This window comes from Pristis pectinata, chromosome 29 (genome assembly GCF_009764475.1).
Source record: "Pristis pectinata isolate sPriPec2 chromosome 29, sPriPec2.1.pri, whole genome shotgun sequence".
In the NCBI taxonomy this organism is placed as follows: domain Eukaryota; kingdom Metazoa; phylum Chordata; class Chondrichthyes; order Rhinopristiformes; family Pristidae; genus Pristis; species Pristis pectinata.
The window spans coordinates 13,631,859-13,656,745 of NC_067433.1; the positions used below are offsets into that span (position 1 = coordinate 13,631,859).

Genomic DNA, 24,887 nt, shown 5'->3' on the forward strand with positions numbered 1-24,887 from the left:
AATTATTTCTGTAAGATATTGTGGCCTTTGAGGTGCAAAGTTGGAGAAAAATGGCATGACATGTTAATCTAGACAGTGCAAGGCTCTGTTTTCGTACTTTCTCTGGTTGTTTGGCCTCTTATAAGGTAATCCTTCACAAAACTCTTTCACCAAAGAATTTGACTGAGCCAGAAGGCATCTAATTCATTAAACACAATGGACTTACCTTGGATGGGATTTCATTTAGTTTCAACTGAATCATTTGGAAAGGCTGGTGAGATAGAGCACAGCCAGAAAATTTTTAAATATTCATCATTCAATATCGAAGTGGCTTTTTAAATGAAATTTTAAATTTGTCCACAGAGTGCTGACTTCTAATTGTCTATGACTTCATAACAATGGATTTTCTAGTTCTTAGTGATATGGCCCTTGATCCCTGCTGCCTTCCACATTGCATTCTGATCTGTAGCATCCCACATACTACACAAAAATTGAAGCGATGCAGATTTTCAAAACACAAAATATGAAAAGCATATTCTTTTCTAAAATAATGTCAAAACCAAATAATACTGAAAGGAATACTTCTTGTTGTCTTTTTAGCTAATTTCACCTTTTAATAAATTTCAATTTTACTACTGGTTCAAAGAGAAGCCATTCTTTCAAAATATCAGACTTAATACACTGGTAGCCACCAGAGGCTTGAGCTATTAATCCAGGCTGATGCTTCAGTGCAATACTGAGAGAGTATTACATGTTTGAGGGGCATTTTTCATATTAAATGTTAAACTGCCTGTCCTATTAGATGGACATAAAAGATACATTAGCCGTATTTGAAGAGCAGGGTGGATCAGCCAGTACCTTGACCAGAATTTATCTCAGGAACCTTAGATAGGTGATCTGAATTACATTTTTTTTTGTGGAAGTGTTGTCCACAAACTGTATGTTATGTTTCCCATATTTTGTCAGTAATTCAGATTGTAATAGGTGTTTCTCTGACTGAGGAAGTCTGTAACAAACACACGGGAAGGATTGGTGTTGGGTTCTTTGTTGTTTGTCATATATATAAATGACTTGGATGAGAGGGTTAGTAGTCTGATTAGTAAATTTGCAGACATGAAAATTGGTGGATTTGTAGATGGCAAAGAGGTTTGTCTCAGAATACAGCAGAATATAGATCAGCTGGAAAGTTGGGTGGAGCAGTGGTAGATGGAATTTAATATGGACAAGTGTGAAGTAATGCAGTTTGGGAAGTCAAATTCTGGTAGGACATGTAGAGTAAATGACGAGGACCTCAGGAGCATTGATGTACAGAGGGACCCTGGGGTACAAGTCCATAGCTTGCTGAAAGTGGGACACAGGTGGATAGGTTAGTGAAGAAGTCATTTGGTGCGCTTGCCTTTATAGGCTGAGGCATTGAGTATAAGAGTTGGGACATCACGTTGCAGCTGTACAAAACAGTGCTTAGACTGTACTTGCAGTACTGTGTATAGTTCTGGTTGCCACACTACAGGAAGGATGTGGTAGCAATAGAGGGTGTGCGGAAGAGATTCACCAGTCTGTTGCATGGAATGGAGAGCTGTAGTTATAAGAGGAGATTGGATAGGTTAGGTTTATTCTCACTGGAACATAGGAGGCTGAGGGATAACCTTATATAAGTTTATATATCAAAAAAAATGAGGGGCATAGATAGGATTGATAGTCTTTTTTTTCCAGGGCATGGGACTCTGGGACACAGGCTTAAGGTGAGAGGGGAGAAATTTAAAGGAGATCTGAGTGGTAAGTTTTCTACACAGTGATGGTCATCTGGAGTGAGCTGTCAGAGGAGGTGATAGAGACAGATACATTTAAAAGGCATTTGGACAGGTTCTCATATAGGGAATGTGTGGAGGTATACAGGCCTAATGCAGGCAAATGGGATTAGCATACATAGGCATCATGGTCAGCATGGATGAGTTGGGCTGAAAGGGCACATTTCTGTGCTGTACAGTTCTATGATTCTAAACTATTCAAAGGCTTTTTGTTGTCTGCAAGGCCCTTTGGGATATGTTGTGGTTGTTTAAAGTGCTACAAAAGTATAAGTCCTTTTGGAAGTATAGAATCAGAGGTGGCAGCACGAACCAGGCATCAACCTTGCATCCTCTCAAACCAAACTGGTGTGGTAATATCTTCACCTGCTTGAACATATTACTTTGAGTAGAGTACAATTTAATTTTTTCACATTTGCATTGAGAGCGCTGCAACTGACTTTATCACAGCTTTACACATCTTCTGTCCATTCTGAGCTAACATTCTTTTCTGGCAGTATAAATTCACTCAGCAGTCAAATCTACTTTGAAATAATCCATGCATTAAATTATTTTATAAAAATTTGCTTTTCTAAAGCCTTCCCTTTGCCCTCCGCCATTTATTAAATCTTCCAGAGCAGGTGTCTGATATTCATGTGCAGTTTAAAAATAACTATCATGCATATTTGGAAAAACACATAATTTGGAACACAAGCTTTTTATTTAACTGACACCAGCTTCTATATGTATGATACAGTCCTTGGCCTAAATTTATTTTGGAAAATGCTCACTTGGAACACAGCTTCCGGTGGAGCTTCTGTTGCAGTACAACAGGAGGATGTAACTACATTCTGTTTCAATTTACAAAGGAAAGCTTGCATTGTAAAAAAAAGAAATCTATAATGGCAATATAAGGAAATACTATATCTGTGGCTCTTTTTTTCAAAAGAAAAAGAGTTATTTCTGCAAGTATTGTTATCTCCCACTGTCTAACGTCAGAATATAAATAAGTGCCCTTGAATAATGCCACAGCAGGCCAACTAAAACCTATAGATATTTGCACAGCCTTTTTCACTCATGTATATTCTGCTGTCTTAAACCTGTGTTGTAAAATCCTGTCCCTCCTGACATAAATCAATTTGTGTTACCCTTCCAGGTGGTCATTCTAGAAACAACAGTGGGAGCTCTGAATCCAGTCTTCCCAACTTAGCTAGGTCTTTACTGCTTGTGGATCAACTGATAGACCTGTAGGATGGCCCAGCAAGCACGTTAAGTTCAGCAGCCCTCTGCACCGGCATTTTCATCTCCCTGTGGATTTCCCATTCAACCTGTGACAAGGTTTCACTGACTGAGGAAATAAGTTACATTTTCATTTTGTTATCTTGTCATTGTGTCCTATCTAATGAGCATAACCTGACAATTTTTCCCATTTTTGAAATTGATATAATTTTGACATTTTCAGCAAAACTAGTCTTTTTTAAGACTGTGTCCTTTTCAAAGTAAATTGTGAAAACTTAGAAAGGATAGATGGGCACTAATTTAATTTAAAGAAGAATGTACAAAACTGAAACAAACAATTGTGGTTTATTTCCTAGTCCCAACTCTTAAACAAAATGGATTTTGTTTTCTCATGCTATTAAATCAATCTCTTTGTGGAAAAATTAGTGGGGAATGCACTGGGAAAGATCAGTGGATCTTTTTAGAACACTTTCCGTTAACAAGTCAAGTCAGTGAAGGCATTGTTGGATACAGGAATGTGATTTGTCTGGTTTCTGTATTGGACTGCAAGTCTTGAGCAATATATGTTGAAAACTAACAGTGTTAGAGTGAGGGATTGATGTGCAATCACTAATTTCAGTATATTATTGACTGTGTCCTTGCTTTGGTGAAATTATTAGGCACTTGACACTATTAGTCTTTCCACAGACAAAATCTGTGGGTTTAGTTAGATTGAAAAACCCTGAGATGTATTGATCCTATTAGTGTGGAAGTAGCTGAGGTATGGGCAAATCTGGATTTGATGAATGTTGAAATTCTCTGAAAGTCCAGTCTACCCATCCTTGTATTATAGAGAAAGATTACAATCAACACAGCCTCACCGAGGAAGTTGAAAACTGTTTCTGATGCAATTTTTTTTTAAAAGTATAACAAAGGGCGACCAAATAGGGACTTTTGATGCAGTTGTGGAAGTTGATATCTGCAGTGTGTAGAGGGATGATGTGAAATTTGGATCCAAATAATTCCCCAGTGGAGCCTATTTCTTAACATCATTTAGAATCTTATGAAGAAATATGATTTTAAATCATTCATAATAGGCGAGAATTTTGGTTCCTACCTTTCTTCCTTGCACTCTTATCTCCAATGGCATGTAGTTTTGTAACATGCATGGAGTATTCCAAACCTCTATCTGCAATTGTGACATCCTTTGTCTTCCCTTTCATCAAATATAGTTCAGATTTTTGGCCTTCTCTGAAGTTGAATTGATTTGAAGCTAGCCAGCTTTATATTTTTTAAAAAAACATGTTATTGAGTGATTCTGTAAATTAAGTGGTTTGAAATGAGGCATTATCAGAAAATAACCATAACTTCAACCGAGTTAAGACTTGCTTTGCACTGTAACCCAAAAGTGGTATGACCTTCTTGTAATTTTTGACACGATTCAAAATGTGACTGATCAAATTCACTATGAATTATTTGGTTGTGATAAGTTGCCCAATTTTCTTTTCCTGATTACTCACTCACTTTGGAGAGTAGTATGATGCCACTTTAATTTTGGAGGCTCTTCTGTGGAAGATGGTTGGTGCAGTAACTTTAGAGTTTTCAACTGGCAGCCACCAGAGCAGTGAGACTAGATTTCCTCACTTCACCTGCTTCTATAGATTGGACTACTGCTGGAGATCTTTGATGATTCAGTGTTAACTGTACCTTTACATCGGACAATGTATACTCCTCTCTACGTCAGACAATGTATACTTCTCTCTCTTCATGATCTCTTCTCCAGCTCTGATTTTATGAACTGGAAGAATTAGAGTTAAAACAGTTCAAGGCGTAATCAGGAAATAATGAAAGATGTGAAACAGAACACAAGTAACAAACTTTTTTTGAAAAAGTTAACCAAGGCCTTTGAAGATAGTTCGTATCATAAGCTTTAAGAACTGGTTATCTGGAGAGAAAAATAGTGATTTGAGATAAAAATGTTAATGGAACTGATAAAAAAGCAATAAGATTGAAGTAAAAAGAAAGTTAACTTAAAACTGTAATCTTTGAAGAAAAGTATAAGGAATGAAATTTAATTTTGGGCAGAACCTGCAGATTATTTAGACACAAGAGACTTCAGATGCTGGAATCTGAAGCAACAAACTGTCTGCTGGAGGAACTCAACAGGATGAGCAGCATCTGTTGGGGGGGGGGGGGGGGGGGAAGCAGGGTGCGTAGAACGCAGAAGTAATTGTCAATATTTTGGGCCAAAATCCTGCATCAGGACCTGCTTCCTGAGTTCCTCCAGCAGATTGTTCGTTGCTGCAGATAACTTATTCACGAACAGCATTGCTCTTGATATTTCTTGCACTGTGCTTTCAATCAAATATTACGGAATCACAGAATGGTTACAACATGGAAGGAGACTATACGACCTGTCAAGTCCATACAGGTTCTATGCAAGAACAGTTCAGCAGGTCTCATTTTCCCACCTTCTCCCCACAGCTCTCCAAATTCATTTTAGGCTCCCTTTTGAATTCTACATTTGAATCTACTTCCACTACCAGGTAATGCATTCCAAATCATAACAACATGCTGTGTACTTTTTAAATCTTCATGTCACTTTTGGTTTTCTTTTGACAATCGCCTTTATTCCATGTTCCCTAGTTTTTGATCCCTCTACCAATGAGAACAGTTTCTTTTCCTTGATTCTGTCTAGATCCTTCATGATTTTAGTTACCTGCATCACATCTCTGACTAACCTCTCCTGTTTCAAAAAGACAACCCCATCTTTACCACTCTAAACATATAGTTAATGTCTTTCATCTCTGGAATCATTTTAGTTAATCTTTTCTGCATCCTTTCTGAAGCTTTCACACCTGGCATCCCAAACCAAACACAATTGTGGCCACACTGGTATTTTGCAAAGGCTCATTATGGCTTCCTTGTTCTTGGAGTCCATTGCCTCTGTTTATAAAGCGTGGGATCTCATGTGCTTTATTTACCACCTCCTCAACCTGTCCTCCTGTTTTCAGTGAAATAGGCACATTATATCCCCAGATCTCTCTGTTTTTGTACCATTTTAGAATTGTGCACTCCAGTGTATACTGCCTCCTCTCCTTTCTACTAAAATGTAACAATTTGCATTTCTCGACATTTGAGTTCCTCTGCCACCCATTTGCACATCCTACCAGCCTGTCTCTATCTCTGTGACCTTGCAGTAGTGTAGGGGACATTGTGTTGAAAGCCAAAGCTGAATGGAAAAGCTTGAGGAGGGGTTGCATTACTACATTTGGTGTTTGGGAGACTGAACAGGTGATCAACTTGAAACATCTAACGTAATAGTGGAATCTAGTAGTCAGTAGTCAAAAGCAATAGAGTTCCCAATTTCCTTGTGTTACACCTCACTAGCCTCCACTTTCAAAAGATGACAATTTGTTATTGTCACTTGTACCGAGGTACAGTGAAAAGCTTGTCTTACAAACCGATTGTACAGGTCAGTTCATTACACAGTGCAGTTACAATGAGTTAGTACAGAGTGCATTGATGTAGTACAGGGAAAAACAATAACAGTACAGAGTAAAGTGTCACAGCTACAGAGAAAGTGCAGTGCAATAAGGTGTGAGGTCACAACAAGGTAGATCGTGAGGTCATAGTCCATCTCATTGTGTAAGGGAACCGTTCAATAGTCTTATCACAGTGGGATAGAAGCTGTCAAGTCTGGTGGTACGTGCCCTCAGGCTCCTGTATCTTCTGCCTGATGGGAAAGGAGAGAAGAGAGAATGTCCCGGGTGAGTGGGGTCTTTGATTATGCTGACTGCTTCACCAAGACAACGAGAGGTAAAGACAGAGTCCGAAGAGGAGAGGCTGGTGTCCGTGATGTGCTGGGCTGTCACTGCTAAATGGACTTTGCTTTGGAAGGCTGAAGAGCTGAAACCTTTTTCCTCTCCATGTATACGACTTGATCTGATGAATATTTCTACCATCCTCTGTTTTTATGTGAGGTTTGGAAGGACGTGACTTTTTTTTTGTTTTTGTCCTTGACCTTATTAGTACTTCACCTGCCCACCCATCCTGGCTCAAACTTGAGAAAAAACATGGTCTCGGAGTGTTCAGGGTCCACACTGATGACTCAGTCTTGATGTTTGTGCAAATCAGCCACACTTAGCTGCAGAGCACAATAAGTAGCTGAAGTGAAAGAATGCTGTGGTGGTCTGTTCCCAGTGCAATGCTTCAGTTTTGTCCTTGGAATCATGGCTCACCCAGTGGAATTATTCGCAAGGCCACTGATGTAAACTTATGAATGTTGCATCCTGGTATACCAGCAGGAATCAGCTGTAATAAAGGGAATGACTTTTTGGTCACTAAAAATCAGAAACTCCAATAAACGGATGGAATTGCAGGATTCAATAGCTCAAATCCCCAGAATTTGAGAATTCTGTTTGATGAACGTTGAGTTTAATATAGTCTGATGCAGTAAATTAGTGTGTATTTGATTATATTTGCATTAATGACTTCTGTCAACAAATTTTATGGTTGAAGCAAGACAGTAAATGAATGTGTGAAAATAATGTTTCAGTTGTATCCAGTCCACTTAATGACTCTCAACATCTGGGCAAATTTAAATTTAGAGAAGTGACCTCTTGTTGACTGTTTTTAATGTGCAAGAAATGACAGGTTAGCTGACCTCAACACATCCACAGTATTGAATAATGAAAATGTCAGTGATGAGACTGTTTTTCATTTGCCAATAATTATACTTCAAAGTTGGATTTCTGTCAGCAATTTAGTGTAATAGGAAATGGCATAGTGAAATGGAATTTTGTATTTGGTTCATGAATCTGTCCAGAAACTGAAACATTGAAAAGGTGGATGAGTGTTCAGAGGGAAAAAAACTCCCTTAAATTTATCCTGTTTATATTTTGTATCTTGAACATGAAAGGTATGTACATCTGTACTGAGTATTTAAAGTAACATAAGCTCTTGCATTTGCAGTCACTTCTTTATTAGTTGCAAGCATTCAATACTCTGTGCAAATAACATGTGTATCGTTTCCTTGCAGCTCCTTTCAGTAGAATTTCATGTACAGGCTGTCCCTGGGTTAAGAACACCCGACTTATTGCCACCCCAATCTATGAAAGAACTCCCATAATATTAAATTCAAAAGTCCTTCATACATACATGTGTTCATTCCTACAAATGGCAGAACTAGTTTCCTCTTCTATCAGACTTAACTGCTTTTGATGCCATTCGTTACAATACTGTGGAGGTACGGTTACCTTATTGAGTGATGTTTGTGTATTTGCCGACTTATGGACAAAATCGACTAATGGATGTCTGTAAAAGCGGAACCTGTTCATTACCCCAGGATAGCCTGTATTGGTAATGCTCTGAGATAACCTAACCATGCATGACGTTACATTTATCAAGGCCCAATGTTATTCGCCTTTCTGTGATCTAGTAAAGTGGTGAGCTTAATCCTTTTGTTTTAGCTTTTGCCCCTCCTACTATCTCAAACTTCTCAGATCTACTGATCATATTGGGACTGATCCCTGGGGGACATAACCATTATATTTGAGGATTTCAGCCATTTCCTAAACCAGCATCACAAATCCCAACTCTTTCACCAAGGCTCCAGCTTGTGAAATAACCTAATGTGAGGCTTCATCAGAGTTTCATTGCATAATATATTACCAGATCTTGCTCATGAAGTAACCAAACTACTACTTAAAGATATAATTTGTGTTGCTAAGACAAAACCTTTTCCAGAAGCATCTCTAACGGCTTCCTCTCTTCGCAAATAATTCACGGGCATCTCTTGAGTTTGCCCATTGGACCTGTAGTCTAAGAATATTTACGTGTCTTGTGTAAGAATGATGAAGGAAATGGGTCTTTCCTGATGTTCTTGACTAGACCAAGTTAGCCAATGTCATGGCAGGAGTTCCTAGTAACCATCTCCACTTGCCTATGTATTGTACATTGCATATAATACACATGGTGTATTGATCTATCATTGGGAAAGAATAGATAAGTGGTGTGTTCATGAATGGTATACTCTACATGTGCGCTGTTTGTGCCAGTTTGAAATCCAAAATAAATTTAGCATTGAATATCCCATCTGGCATATGTATGACATCCTCTCCAATATCTGCTTTTTTTCTGTATTGAATTTTAATGATTCTACTAATGTAACACTTGCTTCTTTCAACTGTCCTTCTCACCCACCTCCTTAACACTGCCTCCTCCCAGGCCATTGGATGACTCTGAAATATGTATCAATTATACAGTGCAAGTTGTGAATATGTTTTCAGCATTTGTGAGTAGTGAAGTAAGATGTATCAAAAATTATAAACTCTACGCTATAGATTTGCATCCTAAATGCACTTTGATGCATTCTGCTATTTCAAACAGTTCAGAATTCTGCACCGCTTTCTTCAGACCGATTGTAAATATATGCTGTTTTCTGTCTGTCAAATCTTAATTAGTTTATTAAAAAAATAAGTAGTATGCAAAAAAATTTAATCCCAACTGTACGGTCAAAATTGGACATTACAAGGAAAATATATTTAACAGTGTCTCATGTAATTTGAACCGTGCTTTGACAGGGAAGATGATGTAGCTGAAGTCTATGAAAATGACTTCCAACCTTTACACTTAATGCTGATTTTGCAAGACAACAGGTTCAAAGCCTGTTTGCCCTTGCAATGCACCAAATGATGCATTTGTCAGATCAGACCGGTAATACCAACACACGTTGATGTATAGCACTGCTGCACAATATGCCTGCTGATCTGTGTAGTGGCACTGTTAAAATAAGTGATAATGGATTAGATCCACAATGTGTTATGTGGAACAAGGGCTTGCATTGGCCTTGTTGCTGTCCTGACGTAAATAGATTTTCCTCCTGGCCTCACTGTTGTGGGCAGTAGCCAAATCACCCTGGCCATCCAACTGCTGTCAGTCCGAATATCCCACGTGCCAAACACTGCCACTGCAAGGGTAAATTTGTTAAGAAAATTCAAAACTGTGAACCAGTGCTTACATATTTCTATTTCCTCCTATGCAATGCATTGCATTTCACCAACTCCCTCTCCCAGCTACAGGGGACAAGCTGAAAAGGAAACAGGGTGTTGCTCAAAATCTCACTGTTGGCCGGTCCACAGAGCAATGCTGATATTGGCACACCACTGAGCTCCTACCAGCTGGCACACTAAATTCCAAGCAGCCCACCACATTGAAATGACAGGAACTTGGAGATCAAAATATGTATCAATGGAAAGTATGTTGTACATTTGTTCTCTTTTAATATGAAAAGCCTCCTGATGGAGATCATTCCCGTAATGAAAAATTCCTGAAGAATGAGTTTCTAATGTAACAGTATCCAGATAGCTTTATTCTATAGATATTTGATGCATTTTTTTTCAGTTCAGAATACAAGCTTATACCATTTCATGTTTGTATTTTATTTCAATGATTAATGAATTTCCTGCTCTGATTACTTACATTCCTTAAAACACTGCACGAAGCTACATTTTTCTTGTTACCAATAATGTCTGTCTTGTTGTAACCTCAAGTCTTATCTTTGTAACCTGTACTTATTTCCTTGTTCCTTTTGCTTCCAACAGAACTAATTTTGCTTTTCCGTTTCCCAATTGAGATAATGTACATTTGAACTGCCTGTAAAAAAAAATGCTGTCTCTTCACTCTGGGGTTAATGTGTCGCCAACCTATGCAACCTGTGTTACTGTAGTTTCTAATCATTGTGGGTTAACAAGTAGGTTTCTTAAAGATCAGTCTTTTTTCCCTTTTTGGTTTTATATTCATACAAGTAAAAATATACAATTGTGAGTTGTTATTCCAGCTGCAGTATTGTGCAATTCTAGTGTAATGTGATGTCTGTTGTTACAAGCACTTTTCAAAACCTAAACCAAGGGAGGTGCTGTGGTTTAATTAAATTTTAAAAAATGGTTTCATTTAAAGGGTCTACTAAGATCAGTGCAAGAACCAACTCTACACTGGTTTTGTAACAAAACTAGGGCAGCAATTATATAACTGCTTCAAGAGGCTTTGATTTGCTTTGATTTTACTGTGATTTTCAAAGCTTCAGTATCTCTCTCTTTCTCTCTCTCTCTTTCTCTCGCATTCACATGCACTCATGCATACAGACTGTGTGTTTTATTTCTCTCCACACGAATGCTGCTTCTGTAATCTCCAATTCAGGCATTGAGAGTGCACCTTGTTTAGTTATCTCTTTCTCCCCCCTCTGGGGATTTGTTTCTGTTTTAATGCTTCCTAAGTGTGTAAGCTATCACACATGGTGTGACACTGCCAGGCAAAATCCCCATCCTGTGTTAAGTATATTTCCAGAAGTAGCGGAGGCGCAACTGCGTAATATGCGATCTCACCCCCACCCCTCCCAACTTCTCAGATTCCATCGTGGCCTTCTGGCCAAAACTCAATTTTGCTGTAAAAACTGAAGGCTTGTGTAAACCCCCTAAAGGAGAGATGCTCCAGCTTCTAGTTTCTGCAGTCAGAACACATATTGGCATGCTTTTTAGTAGTTTGCATTAAATGGTGCAGAAGAGTGAGTTTGCAGCATTATTGAGCAGAGTAAAGCTACAAATCAAAGCAGAGTATTTTTGTACAGATTCTAGTGTCTAAAGGGGGGTCTTGCTGATGACGACGTTGTATCTATACTTCATATTGTAATGTATCCAAGTGATTCATTTTCCCAATAAATAATGTTTTGATGCACATATCTTAAAATAAATCTTGTATCGTGTTTTAATCTCCTTTCTTGATTATCTTTGCTGATGCCCCCTGCTGCTGAAGTTCCTCGGTAATGAGCTTGTATATGTGTCTGTGTTCATCTGTTCAACTTGTGGGATGAGCTAGCCTTGAAGTGGCAATAGAGTTGAACTATTGAAGCTGACATAAGAAACAATAGATTCATTTCAATCACTTGGGTTGAGAAAGATGAAAACCTGGTACTTGATGATGCAGAATTGAAGGGGTTCATTGGTAATCGGTTTATTATTATCACCAATACCAAGATACAGTGAAAAGCTTTTCTTTGAATGCCATCCAGGCAGATCATTTCCATAAGTAAGTACATCGAGGTAATACAAAAGGAAAACAAAACAGAATGCAGAAATATAGTGTTACAGTTACAGAGAAAGTGCAGTGCAGATAAAGTGCAAGGGCCATGACGAGGTAGATTGAGAGATCTAGAGTGCATATACATCATGCTGGTCTAGTCAACAATAAATGGTTTGATTTACACCTGAACTGCAGCTGGCCCCTGACCTGGTTTAAATGCACACCAGAACTATGTTCCTGGTACAGAACAAACTGCAATTACAGTCAAAACACCACTGAAAGCTATCTTGAGCACACAAAGATTTGGCAGATCAGGGCACAGTTCTGAGTACTGGCTTTGAGTCTAGAAAGATGAGTTAAATGTTTCTTCATTACTTGCAATAGTCCCTCAAAAGAAATGGACCTGGCATCCCACCCAGTTTCCAAATGCCTGTGTGTCACAACACAAAGCTTAGAGTGATAGACAATTCCATTTAGAGGATGGTCTGGAATGGGTAGAAATGTCACAGTCATGCAGTTCTTGGTATCCCCTTGATGGTGGAGTTAAACGCCACCAGGATCAAAAGAGATTGCTTTATTTTGAACTTTAGCAGTGTTGATTGAAGATGGCTGACACAGGGCAAATTAGGTAAGGGAGATGTGGCCACAAGAAGGAAACTGGAAGCTTATGAATCACATGGCCTTAACTTTTGAATTCTGCAGAAATTTAATTGAGAGAATTGTTTTATTTTTAAACAGGCAAAAGTGTGCTTTTCAGCTGTACTGTTGTAAATGCATGATCGAATTTGGGGCATAAATGATATTGGGAAAATCATGTTACAAAGTCAAAAGAGGAGAAATTAAGCTAAGAACTAAATAATTTGTTTCTAAGCTGTACTAAACTGTGTCTGAACTTTTCTGCAAATGCAACTGGAAGTTGGCAGAAATGACATTTAAAACATAATGAAACTTCTGCTAAGGTAAGATTTTTTTAAGTGCTTTTCTAGAGTCTTAATATATAAAAATTGATCCCATTTGCTGCATCTTCGATTGATGATTCTGAGTCCTGTAAGACCAGTTATTTTTGTGGCATTTATGATTACCTTTTAGTCATTCTTTGCTGTTTATATCTGCTGCAGCTGATGCAATGAATCAGCATTTGGTGAGATTTATATTTTAAGAGTTCAATACATGGATTAAGTCTGTAATCTTGAATTTTAATTTAAATCCACAAGCTGAAGGGTTTTTACACTACGAATGCAAACTGCCAGTAATGTTACTTGGGATTTAACTTTTTGTGCATACTGAAATGTGAAATTCAGTAGCAGGATAGAACTTTAAGGAGCAATGGACTTGTGTATAATGTTCTAAACCTTTTAATGTCTTGTTGGAAGATTCAGCATTCACGGCACATTGGGCATGAATCTGCATGCTTTATGAACTGTCTATATCAATCTATGTGATGTGAAACTGCTTTCATTTGTATATTTTCATAGAAATAGCAGGTTCCACAATTAAGATATGCAATGAATAAAATTATATCCCAATGGGGAGCAATTTCTAATTGACCTGGTTTGTATGTCGGGTAATAAAATGCTTGTAAAGTTTAAGAGCTACAGGACTGATGAGGCAAATTAGCATTTCATTTTTTAAAAAAAGTGCGAGGTGTAATTGGTAAAATTAAACACGCTGATTTCATGTTGTGAAAAACTAAATTTAAAGCATTTTCACCACATGTCAGCGTTAAGTGGATACAATGAGAACAGCAAATGCTAGAAATGCAGAGCAGCTCTGCCAGCATCAAGGAGAAGAGAAAATAATTTGCTATTTCAAATGCCAATGCCCTGTCAGCCTTGCTTCACAGACTACAACTGAAACATTAGCCAGTCACCTCCCAACTCCCACCTGCAATATCTGCCAGGTTCAACCTCGGGTGATAACCACTTGTGTATTTCAAGCATTCTCTTTCAGACTTACAGCATTCACTTTCCTTTTCATCTGGACTTGACTATCTCTTGGGAAGAACTTCTCCAGAGTGACAGCTTGCCGTCAATAAAATATGCCCAACAACTTTGCTATCTCCCAACATTAGTTTCCCCACTGTAGTGATTACAAGGTTTCCTTCCACCATAGCAAGGATTGCCATTTGCTCTCCCCCTCACAATGTGCCAGTTTAGTAAAAACTCTACTTGGCCATTCACATCTCCATTGGATGAGAATTGTTAATTACAGGTTTTGCCAGGTTACAACAGGGTTCTGTTCCTATTCATAACCTGAACAGTTTGAAAGTCAGAAATGAGGTTGCCTGACAATATATTTAGATGAAAACATAGGCCTGCAATCAAAGACCTGCAGTTAAGCCAGGGTGTTTAACTCAACCATTCAGGTATTGCTGTGAACTGAATTCCCACACAGCAGAAGATGCCTGTAGCCCTGCAGCAGCTGGCAAATCCATCCTGCCAGTCCCTCAAACACTCGTTCGTGTACGGGCTGTACATAAATTGGGCGTTCGTAACCTGGGGAGGACCTGTAATGGACATTAGTTTTTGACCACTTCTAACCAGTTAGCCCAGCAGCTGCTGTTAGTGAGCAAAAATGGAAGTGCATTGGGGAAAGGGCAGAGGAATGAGACATTGAATTGCTTGGTTAAGAGCTGGCACAGACCTGTAGGCTGCATTGCCCTCCTTCTTTTGCTGCTATAATTCCATGAAACATAATTATTTGTTGAAAAATACCAGCTGACTCTTTAGTCAGTATTTTAACAAAAAGTAGGCAATGGCTTGTTGGCACAAGTGCAGAGCAGAGTTTGTGGGGAGTATGGGCTGGGAAGTCATAGAGTCATACAGCACGGAAAAAGGCCCTTTGACTCAGCAAGTCCACGCCAACCATCAAGAACCCAACTACAACAACTCCACTAGCCCCGGACTCCCAGTGCTGGACTTTTCACCAATTAATTAACCAGTAGATTGTCCCATAAAGCTGTGCAGTTTCTTGGCCACAGTGCTATTAAGCATTTAATTGTAGGATTATCTCTTGATCCATCCTTATTTCCATGTGTATAATCTACTGACCAGCAGATTCCATTTTAATACAAGGGGTTCAGTTTCTGGCATTTCCATAGGAATCATGTTGCAGAACCAGATAATCAGTGAAATAAATTTAAAACAAATATGCGAGAATTCTTAAATAGTTGTGGGGAACGGAGCACATGTTGAAGGAAGAGCCGTCTCCCTCTTTATTCAGCCAGCCTTTGGTCCGTGCGGGGATTATCCTCACTGGTGTGGGATCATTGCTGTTAGATCTTTTTCATTGTTCAGGTGATCTGGGATTGTCTTTTGTAGACTGGTCAGCAGGTTTCCCTCATTGTTCATTCAAACTAGAATCCCAATTCAGTTTTCACTCGTCTTTAATTCGCTATGGAATCCTTGTTGCAGTTTTCCTTGTCATTTCAATGATCCTATGATCAGTGTAACAATGCTGTGGCCTTTGATTTTAATCAACAAGAATTTCTGGAGCATGTATCTAGAGTCCTGTAGCTGTTGGATTTTACATGCAATACTTACTGAGGTTGCAGACTAAGCTTTTGATGTTGTACACATCAGACACCTAACCCTTGAAATGCTTAATTCCTTGTTGCTGCTGAGGCCCTAGAGGTGTTTTGGTTACTGTGGCTGAGCTTACATGTAGCATGGCAATCCCCTTGATTTATAATAGCAAAAGCAACATGTGGTCTGACGATGGATAACATGCAGTAGCTGTACCTTGGCATTTTTTTTATGTTGCTCCTTATCCTCTGAACCCTTCTCTTTGCATGGCATATTTTGGAAACCAAAAATGCGAGACGTCCTCAAGTACTTGAAAGGTCAAAAATAGTGGAATTGATATTCCATTAAAAGCACTTTGTACTTAACTCGCATTGCTTTTGCAGCAAGGCTTGTTCAGTGAAAAAGGAAAAACTGTTCAGTGCAGATCCTGAGTGGCCTAATTGATTAAGCAGCCAAAGCTTGAAGGGAATAGCTTTGGAGAAGTTCATGAAACTGCTTTGAGGTGTGAGTTCCGAGCATCTGTTGCAGGGGAAAAGGAGCAACAATGAGTAACCCTCAGCTGTCAAAGTACAGCTGATTGCTTTAGTCTGTCTCTGCTTGCTTCTGTCTGTCTCCATCTCTGGATTCATCTGCAAATTAAGAGAATGTATAATTTGTTCAGAATCAACTTTAGGATGAAATAGTTAAGATGTTTCAAATGGACTTCCTTTCGACATGGCAACACAGTCTTAAAGACTTGCCTTTTACACATCCTACCATTTGAAGCACATGTGCCTGAGTGCTTTCAGAAACCGGGCTTTCACTGGACTGAAAGGTATATTGGGTGTGAGTGGAAGTCAAGTGCACATTGTTGTGGCAGTGTAAAGTTCACCACAACAGGCTCCACAGTCTTGCTGAAAATCGTAGGATTTAACTGGGGATTTATGCAAACACACTCTGCCATTGAATCAATGTACAAAGCCAGCGGAGTTCAGGGAGTGCAGTATTGCTGACAGAGAGGATTAATCAGCTCTTGTTCTGTTCCAGGTTTCCCAAGAGATGCATCTGGCCATTGTGTGGAGCAGTTCCAGTCGTCTGCCAATAATGCCCCTGTTTACTCTGGGATTGGCAAGTCTAAGGGGCCTGATGCTGGGAGTGTGAATTGGCCTAACCCTACCAGCCGTGGTTCAGTGCACAGCAGCGACGAAGATTGCATTGAGGAAGGTGGCGACCTCCTCGACATCAGCGGCCACAGACCTCTCCTGTTGGATTCCGAAGAGGACGAGGATCCCAATAAACCCCAAAATTTGGTGAGCCATTCAGGAGAGATGGCAGAAGGACAGCTCAATCTTGACTGTTCAGGTGGGGCAGACCTGCTGGAACAGCCACCCAAGCTCCACACAGAAAAGGGTGAGGAAACAACGAATGAGGCAGATGTGTTCTCTGCCGCTCCCTTCAGGAACACGAGGGGCACTGAAACGGTGCAGGGTGCCGTTGATGTTTTTACCAAGGCTCCATTTAAAGTGAAAACGAATGCTGCTAGAAATCAAACTGAGGAGACTGATGTCTTCGCAAGGGCACCGTTTTCAAAAAAGAAAACGCTGGCAACTTTGGAAGAGACTGTTGTGTACCCACCAGTCCCAGAAGTACCCGAAGAAATATCTACTCAATCCCAGTTTGGAGGTGTTGCTCCAGACACCAGTCAGATTCTTCAAAGTATGTTCCCTGGTTTTCAAGACTCGTGTGTTGTATCATCTGGTGGAGTTCAGCACAGGGCTGCACCTTTCACAGCTGGTAACCAGCAAGATTCCATGGAAGCAAAGTCTAACCGAGAAGGAGACCCAATGAAGAATTACAATAATTCCCAGAATCACCAAATGCATACCCCCAGCACTTTGCGAGCTCAAGAAGCATTGCTGCCTTCAGGGAGCTCCCAACCCTTTCGTCCTCAAGCATTATCTAAGTACTCCCGTCACTTCAAAGAAGAGGAGTGGCAGGGTCAGCCGCCCAATGCCTACGCAGTCGCTCCTGATATAATACAGGGGGCGCGAGGAGCCACTAACCCTGCCTCTCTGCACCCAAGGACTTCCCAAGTGCATGGGGCTGATCCGTTTGCTGCAGCTCCCTTTCCTACTAAATCCAGAAATCAGAAACCTTAATTTGCAACCTGAATGGAAGTGGGAGATGGAGAGGGGCTGGGTGGGAGTGGGAGGGGCAGGAGGGCAATGCAGCATCAGTTGAAATTGCAGTATCTCACTTTAACATGTGGCCAGTTAAGGACAATGGGTCTTTTCCCTGTCACTTCAACAAAACTGTATCGACCTGTTACATTATCAAATCTCAGGCCTTGACTCTGCAAATGATCTCTGGCATTCAGGTCTACATGAGGCATAGTCCAACACAGTGATCACCTTGACAAAGTGCAAATTGGTTTGGGATTATATTACAGATTCAGCTGAAGTGGTTCAGCTTTTCCCAGCCTCCAAGATGCACAAGATAGGAAGTGCATCACCAGAGCAGGGAAAGGTTGAGGGTTCCTCTTTCTTTTCAGCACAGATCTGTAAGGACTCTAGCCTTAGTTATGTTGAATGCCAGGACTTACCTCAAGCTGTTTGTAAAAGTCAAAAACTGGGATAACCAAAAATCCGCCAGGGAGGTGTTGTCCATTGCAGTGTTCACTAGTCCCACCGATTAGTCTCCATGTCGGTGTGATTTTTTTTTAAACTGCATTAAATGTGTAAATTTAAAACACAACCATGCAACAAAATTTTATTAAGCTGCCTAATTTGTAAATCGAAAGAAAAATGCAACTTAGCAGTGCCTTTTTAAAACTAATTTCTTTCCAAGGACTGAACATGTGCATTGAATTGGGATACTGCAACATGCAGAGTGGCACTGTCCAGCTACTGTTCTGACAGTGCTGCCCTCCAGAGGTGTGGAGTGCGGTTTATAGTGGCACTGTGTGCAGTGTAACCCTATTTTAATGCACAATGGGCACACGTTAGTGCTGCAATCAGAGATTCCTTTGCTTACTGAGTAGTTCCAGACAATGATATTCAAGTTGACCTCAGCTTGCATGATGCCTTCATTTGAGTATTTGAGTGACTCTACTTAAGATCTCCATTTCTTGCAGTAGACAGAAGTAACCCTTTTGGAGGTCTGAATTAATTCATTTGCACCGTGAATTTATATCACGTATGATTACCAAAATTTACCAGAATTGGTATATTTAATGGAAGAAACACATGACCACTCCGTTCAATTGTTAGTGTACGGTACTGTACACCAATCACTCCATTCAATTGTCAGTGCAGAATGCTGTACATTGAGAGTAATCTAGAGTTGCCACCTTATTAAAGTGATTTAAACAACATTTGATGTTAGATTTATTTTCATGAATCGTTATTCCATAAGCCTGCATGAACTTGGCTGGTGAACACCCGTTGTCCATTGCAACCAAAACAATGGCTTCTACCTCAGCGCTTGCTCTGGGCAGTCACTGAGAGGAGAGGAATTAACATGTTAGTGGAAGGAAAGAAACTAATCTTGGCTGGTTCAGAAAGGGAGGTCGGGGCACGGTGCAGACGAGAGAAAGGAAAATGTTTTCTGCAAGCTCCCTGAGAAATCTGAACACAACTGGCAGTGAAATTGGCAAAATTGTTAGGATGCTGCTAAAAGAAATTTCAAACAAAATAGATACTTTTCGTACCTTCACACCTATTTGAGTTTTTTTTTAATTATAGCCATTTAAAATTCAATGATCTTTTAATTCTAAAGAAAAGTTTCCTGGCTTCTTGTCTTGCTTTCTCTAGCCGCTGGGATTCTGCCATGACTGAAGGTGTGTTCTGCCTTCATAAAATGAAGAAGTCTTTCAAATCAGTGCAATCATTTTATGAACATCTAGAACTGTGGGCTTAAAAAAAAGTATCCACCAGTTCCTAATTTAACTAAAGTTGCTCAAGGAAATGAAGGGATATCTGTGTTGGAAGCAAAGGATTGGCTGTTGGGTAAGATATGTTTTTACAATGTTGCAAGGGACCGATCAAAATTGGAAGAGTGGGAGATCTATTACTAGTTGAGTGAGTCAGTGATGTTTGTCTGCTTGCAGCCTGGTGGTGATGAAGGTGGCCTCTTCAACCAGGTTTCCAACCTGTAATACCTGCAGAAAACTGTGAAAACTTGAAAGAAAAATGAAAATACTTGAAATGAACCAGAAAATATTTAAATACCCAGCAGGTCAGGCAGCATCTGAAGAGAAACAGAGGTAGTAATTATTTCAGGTGAATAACTTAATCGGAACTTGGAAAATGTTAGGGAGCAAGTTTTAAGATGCAGGAACAAGGGGAGAACAGAACAAAAGGAAAGTCAACTACAGTGCAATGTAGGAGATATCAAACAAGAAAAGGTATGGTAGTGCATGGCAATGGGGTAGCAATAAAACACCAGTGATGGGTTTTCATATCCAAATGGGCATAGCGGAGCCATTATAAAAACAATAGTACTGCAAAATTTCCAACCAGTCTGAAGAATATTATTGCCCTGTGTGCTGTAGCTCATAAGATGACTTGAACTTTGCATCTACAAGATGTCCCATGTAATTTACCACTCATCTCTATTAAAATGAAAATTGTATTGATGTTGAAATGCCTCCACTCTAATTGAAAGTTGATTTTTAATATATTGATAAGGTGCCCCTCATTACCAACTGTTCTTAGCTGTCTACACTTCAAATCAAAGTCAATGCTTGTAGCTTGAAAAATATTTTTTTTGTGTGGATCATCCCTGCTCGTAAACATTTTCTCCAATCATGATGAACAAGGCATTGTTTTTATGTAATACTTTTCCTAAAGTGTCTATAAAATGGCCCTCAGATTACTCAATGGCTCCAGTTAAAGAGAACAACATTCTCTTTGTACATTATGAATAAGAATAATGATCCTTAAGTTTTATTGCACAAAACTAAGTGATTGCAAAATATGATCCTACAACACTAGTAAGCAGCCAGGAAAGAAATAAAGGAATTTTACACTTGGAGAGAAAAGAGCATCGGATATATCCAGAAAATTGTCAGTAACAAAAGTTGGTCATTCAGACCAGTGCATTTATTTCACCATTTGATTGCGTCATGGCTGATCTGTACCTTAATTTTATCTACTCACTTTGGTTCTGTAACCCCTGCTATTTCAAAACCAAGATAGATTTTTGTTGGGCAATTTTAAGTTGATTCCCTAATTTCAGCTAGGTTTCTTGAGGTGAGGATTACATATTTTCACAATGCTTTGCACACAGAAATGCTTGCTGACACCAACACTGGATGGATAGTTGTAATTTTATTATTATCATCCTTTTTTGTTCTGTCCTCTCTGCCAGTGGAAATGTTTGTCTGTTTGCTCTGATCAAACCCTTAATTCATAAGCACAGTGGCATAATTGACCTTTTGATCTTCCACGTTTGTGAGAATACAATCTTAATCCTGAAACCTGCCTTCATAATTTAACTTTTAGCTTCTAAATGGGTTACTCTTATTCCAATGTTCCTGGCAAATGCTAAGTATTCTCATTACGGGCTTAAAATGACAAAGAAAAGGTTCTGATATTTAACACATTCTTCACTATTTAAATGAAGACCACTTACCAAAAGTATTCTAACCTCTTAGCATTTTAGCATAAGAAATAGTTTTCTGCTTGCTTCTGGCATATGTAGTTTGGTTTACGATAAAAATGAAAACATGTGACCAATTGGTACAACAGCTTCCCAATTGCCCCTCCTTCCCTCATCCTGTATTCCCTCAGAAAAGTTTGCACAAACTGTGCATGGGTGCTTGTAAAGAACAATCTAAACATAGAACTAGCTACAAGGGGTGGTGAATTGGACATTCTATTTTCAGAGGTCCTGCCGGATAGCCCAAGCCAACTATTCAGCACAATACATTACCCTGAATTCTGAAAATGCATTGTTTTCACCATTTGCTTTTAGCAATTTGTTCCATATTTTAATCAAACTGGGAAAAAAAAATTGCTTTGTTGCACCTCTAATTGTCTTTCCTGACTTCCAAGGCCCCAGAGCTTAGAGTAAGTATGACACTAAAACGATTTCAGTTGCAGCGAATTTCCCATCAAGATTTGAATTGACTTCCAAATTTTTTTCTGCAACCTTTCCTCAAGCATGTTCTAACATGTGGAGGTTTATGGAAGCACACCCACTTTTGGCTAAAAATATTGTGAATGGAGATGACTCAAAACTGATGAACTTGTCTATTTTTAGGTAAATGGCGCAGCACTGCTCTGTAAATTCATTAGTGGACTGTATTATGACTGTTAATACTTGAAATTAATTGAAATGAAGAGCACTAATTTGTCCAGGTGAAGGATGTTTAGAGATTTTCTGCACAAACACAACACCCTCATTTAAATAGAATGATAATGGAGCATTGCTATATTTTTGCAGACCATTGATGAGCTGATTTGATTTACTAGTAGGTACAATAAAAACACTAACTTGTTGTGATCAGTGAAAGCTCATTCAGAAATGTAGATCAGAATTGTGGTAGGACTGCGATGAATAGACCTTTTGAAAAATGATTGAAAAGAAAAGGCCAATTGCTTGGGTAGTGGGAATGGGCCACAGAGTAAGATATGCTGTCAGTGCTATCATAATTGGGAAACTGCTCAAAATTGTCAACAGAACCAAGCCAAGTGATGATTGGACAACAGTAGATAAGTGAAGTTTTTTTTCTGGTTAGTGGATTGACTCCTATTGAGGAGTTTCCACCTTCACAAACTTGCTTTGAGACCAAACTCCAGTTTTTGATTCAGAGACCCTGGTTCTGACAGATCAACTTTTTTCCAGGATGGAGTTAGTTTGACCAGTTACATTCCTGCTAACTTAAAATGCATTTATTGGATGTGCATCTAAAAAAAAATCGATTTCTGAACAGTGCTACTTTACTGTCTTAGGTAGATTAGCTTTCCTAGCCACAAACACATTGTTAATGAGAATATGCCTTTTTTTCCTAACAAGTTTTACAACACAGGAGGCCATTTGACCCATCAGATCCATGCCTAATCCTCTAAAAGGGCAGGCACAGTAGTGTAGCAGTTAGCGTAACACTATTACAGTGCCAGCGACCCGGGTTCAATTCCCACCGCTGTCTGTAAGGAGCTTGTACATTCTCAACGTGTCTGCGTGGGTTTCCTCTGGGTGCTGCGGTTTCCTCCCACATTCCAAAGACGTACGGGTTAGGAAGTTGTGGGCATGCTATGTTGGCACCGGACACTCTACGCAAAAATGCATTTCACTGTGTATTTTGATGTACATGTGACTAATAAATCTTAATCCCATTCCCCCTCTTATTTCCCGATGACTTTATCCTCTCCCACATACCCACCAACTCTCATTTGACTCTTTTTGCCATTTATCTACACTAGGGGTAATTTACAGGAGCCAGTTAACCTACCAACATATCTTTGGGATGTGGGGGGGGAAAATGTCAGAGCAACTGGGAGAAACCCATGCAGTCATGGGGAAAACACACAAACCACACAGACAGCACCCGAGGTCAGGAATTGAACGTGGCTCATTGGAGATGTGATGCAACCGCAGAACTGCTGTGCCATCCTTGGATCTGCCGCAGCACAAAACTGCCCTTGATTTGGCACTGATAGACTACTCTCCCTCACTCACTGCTGAGAGTGATTGGGGTTAGATCAAAGCAATACAGATAGTCACATGCTGCCCCTCATCCTGCCAACATTCAGCTGCCAACACAGAGTCATTCCAGCACACACGGAGGACTGGTGGGACAGGGTAAGAAGGGAAGCTGGTTAACTTCAACTCTTCCATACATTCAATACAAGTATTCTGCTCAACACTGTTTTACTTTTAACCCACCCCAGTTCATGGGGCACTGAACATTTTTCAATGATATTGGGGCCTTTTTTTTAAAAAGAGTGTTCTATTCTACAACCTTTTTAATGACCAGACCTTTACCTTTTCAAAGCTGGCTGGCTGAGGAAACATACCATAGTTAATGCTGCATCTATTTGGTGATTAATCTTACTGAAGTTATTAGATGTACATTCAAAAAGAAATGTTTGATCCTTCGATATCCAGGACTGTGCCGTGAAATTCTGGCTTTGCCTGAATCAATAAGTTATATTCCTGTGTTTTCCACAGTTCTATTAGCTGCTAAAACACTGCCATTCTCCCTGTATCAATCATTTCACTGCCCATGTCATGCCTTGAATTTACAATGGAATATTATGATTAAAACTCTGCCCCAGACATACGGCATTCTTTTGCTATTTTTATGAAGGAATTTAGGTCAGTTTTAAGAATGCTCTTATGGACAAATTTTGTGTAAATGTTGGAAATATTTGATTAATATTCATACCAGAAAATTTCAAGGGGTATGTGTTTAATTTTTGAGACTGCAAAAAGACTTGATGTTTAACCAGGAAATACTTATGGTCTGTTTATGAACTACATTCCCTCACGGTCACAGTTAATAAATAAAAAATCAACATAACATGTTTTCCTCCAAGGGTTTCTGCATTATTTTCACAGGTCAGCTTATAGTATCTTATCTGTATGGACTCCATTTCTCTAAAAGCCATTATTGTCACTGGCAGCATTCCTGTCACCACCTCAGTTCTCAGAGCACTTATCCTGTGGTAAGCAGATGAAGGATCAAAGTGTTGCTTGCAATTCCTGTTAAAACTTCTCCTTTCCTGATCCCAAGCTGTGATTTACTCGGTTGTGGTTTGCTGTGTATTGGCAGACCTGTCATGAGTGAGTTGATGTGAGGACAGGTCAGTATTAGACCACAGGATATATTGCTTCTATTTTCACCTCCGCAATATCTTAATGGTGATGGGGAGCGGGTGCAGGAAACTTGCCTTTTCCCCATCACTCTTGCATTCTGGAGACTCATCGATGTTAGAGGCCAATCTTAGCTTTGTACCCACTCTCCAAGGCTAAATTAGAAAATTTGATTTAAAATTAGCAAAGAGACGATCTGATCAGGGTGTTTCCAAGTAGTGCTCTTCATTAAGCATTTAGGAGAAAATCTACAAAAGCAACTAACTTAAAATAACTAATAATTACACTACATTGTGCAGTGACGAATTTAGTCAGATTCCTCTGCCCTGGTTGAGGTTTGTCAGGTTATGCAGTTTTCCTTTTTTAAACCCGTTTATACTGACAGATGATTACATTATACAAAAGTATTTGGGTCAAGTTATTGTGCATTGGAGAAGGTATCCAAAGAAAATCTTAGTAGGAGTCTAAAAGCTAATTCCTTTTATTTGTCTTTATTTTATCTGAA

At 39.4% G+C, this 24,887-nt stretch overlaps 1 protein-coding gene across 6 annotated transcripts in view; it reads left to right on the forward strand.

Annotated features, from left to right (window-relative positions):
- Nucleotides 1–21,989, forward strand: part of aak1b (AP2 associated kinase 1b) — a 93,642-nt gene extending 71,653 nt beyond the window's left edge. For 3 of the 6 annotated variants that reach the window (XM_052040810.1, XM_052040811.1, XM_052040812.1), the window contains one exon: nucleotides 16,610–21,989. In XM_052040810.1, coding sequence (XP_051896770.1) covers nucleotides 16,610–17,721 — 1,112 coding nt within the window. In that variant the 3' untranslated portion in view covers nucleotides 17,722–21,989. Of the gene's footprint in view, nucleotides 1–2,919; nucleotides 11,721–16,609 lie in introns of those variants that run through there. The other 3 variants (XM_052040813.1, XM_052040814.1, XM_052040815.1) reach the window with 1 other exon arrangement.
- The last annotated feature ends 2,898 nt before the right edge of the window (nucleotides 21,990–24,887 follow it).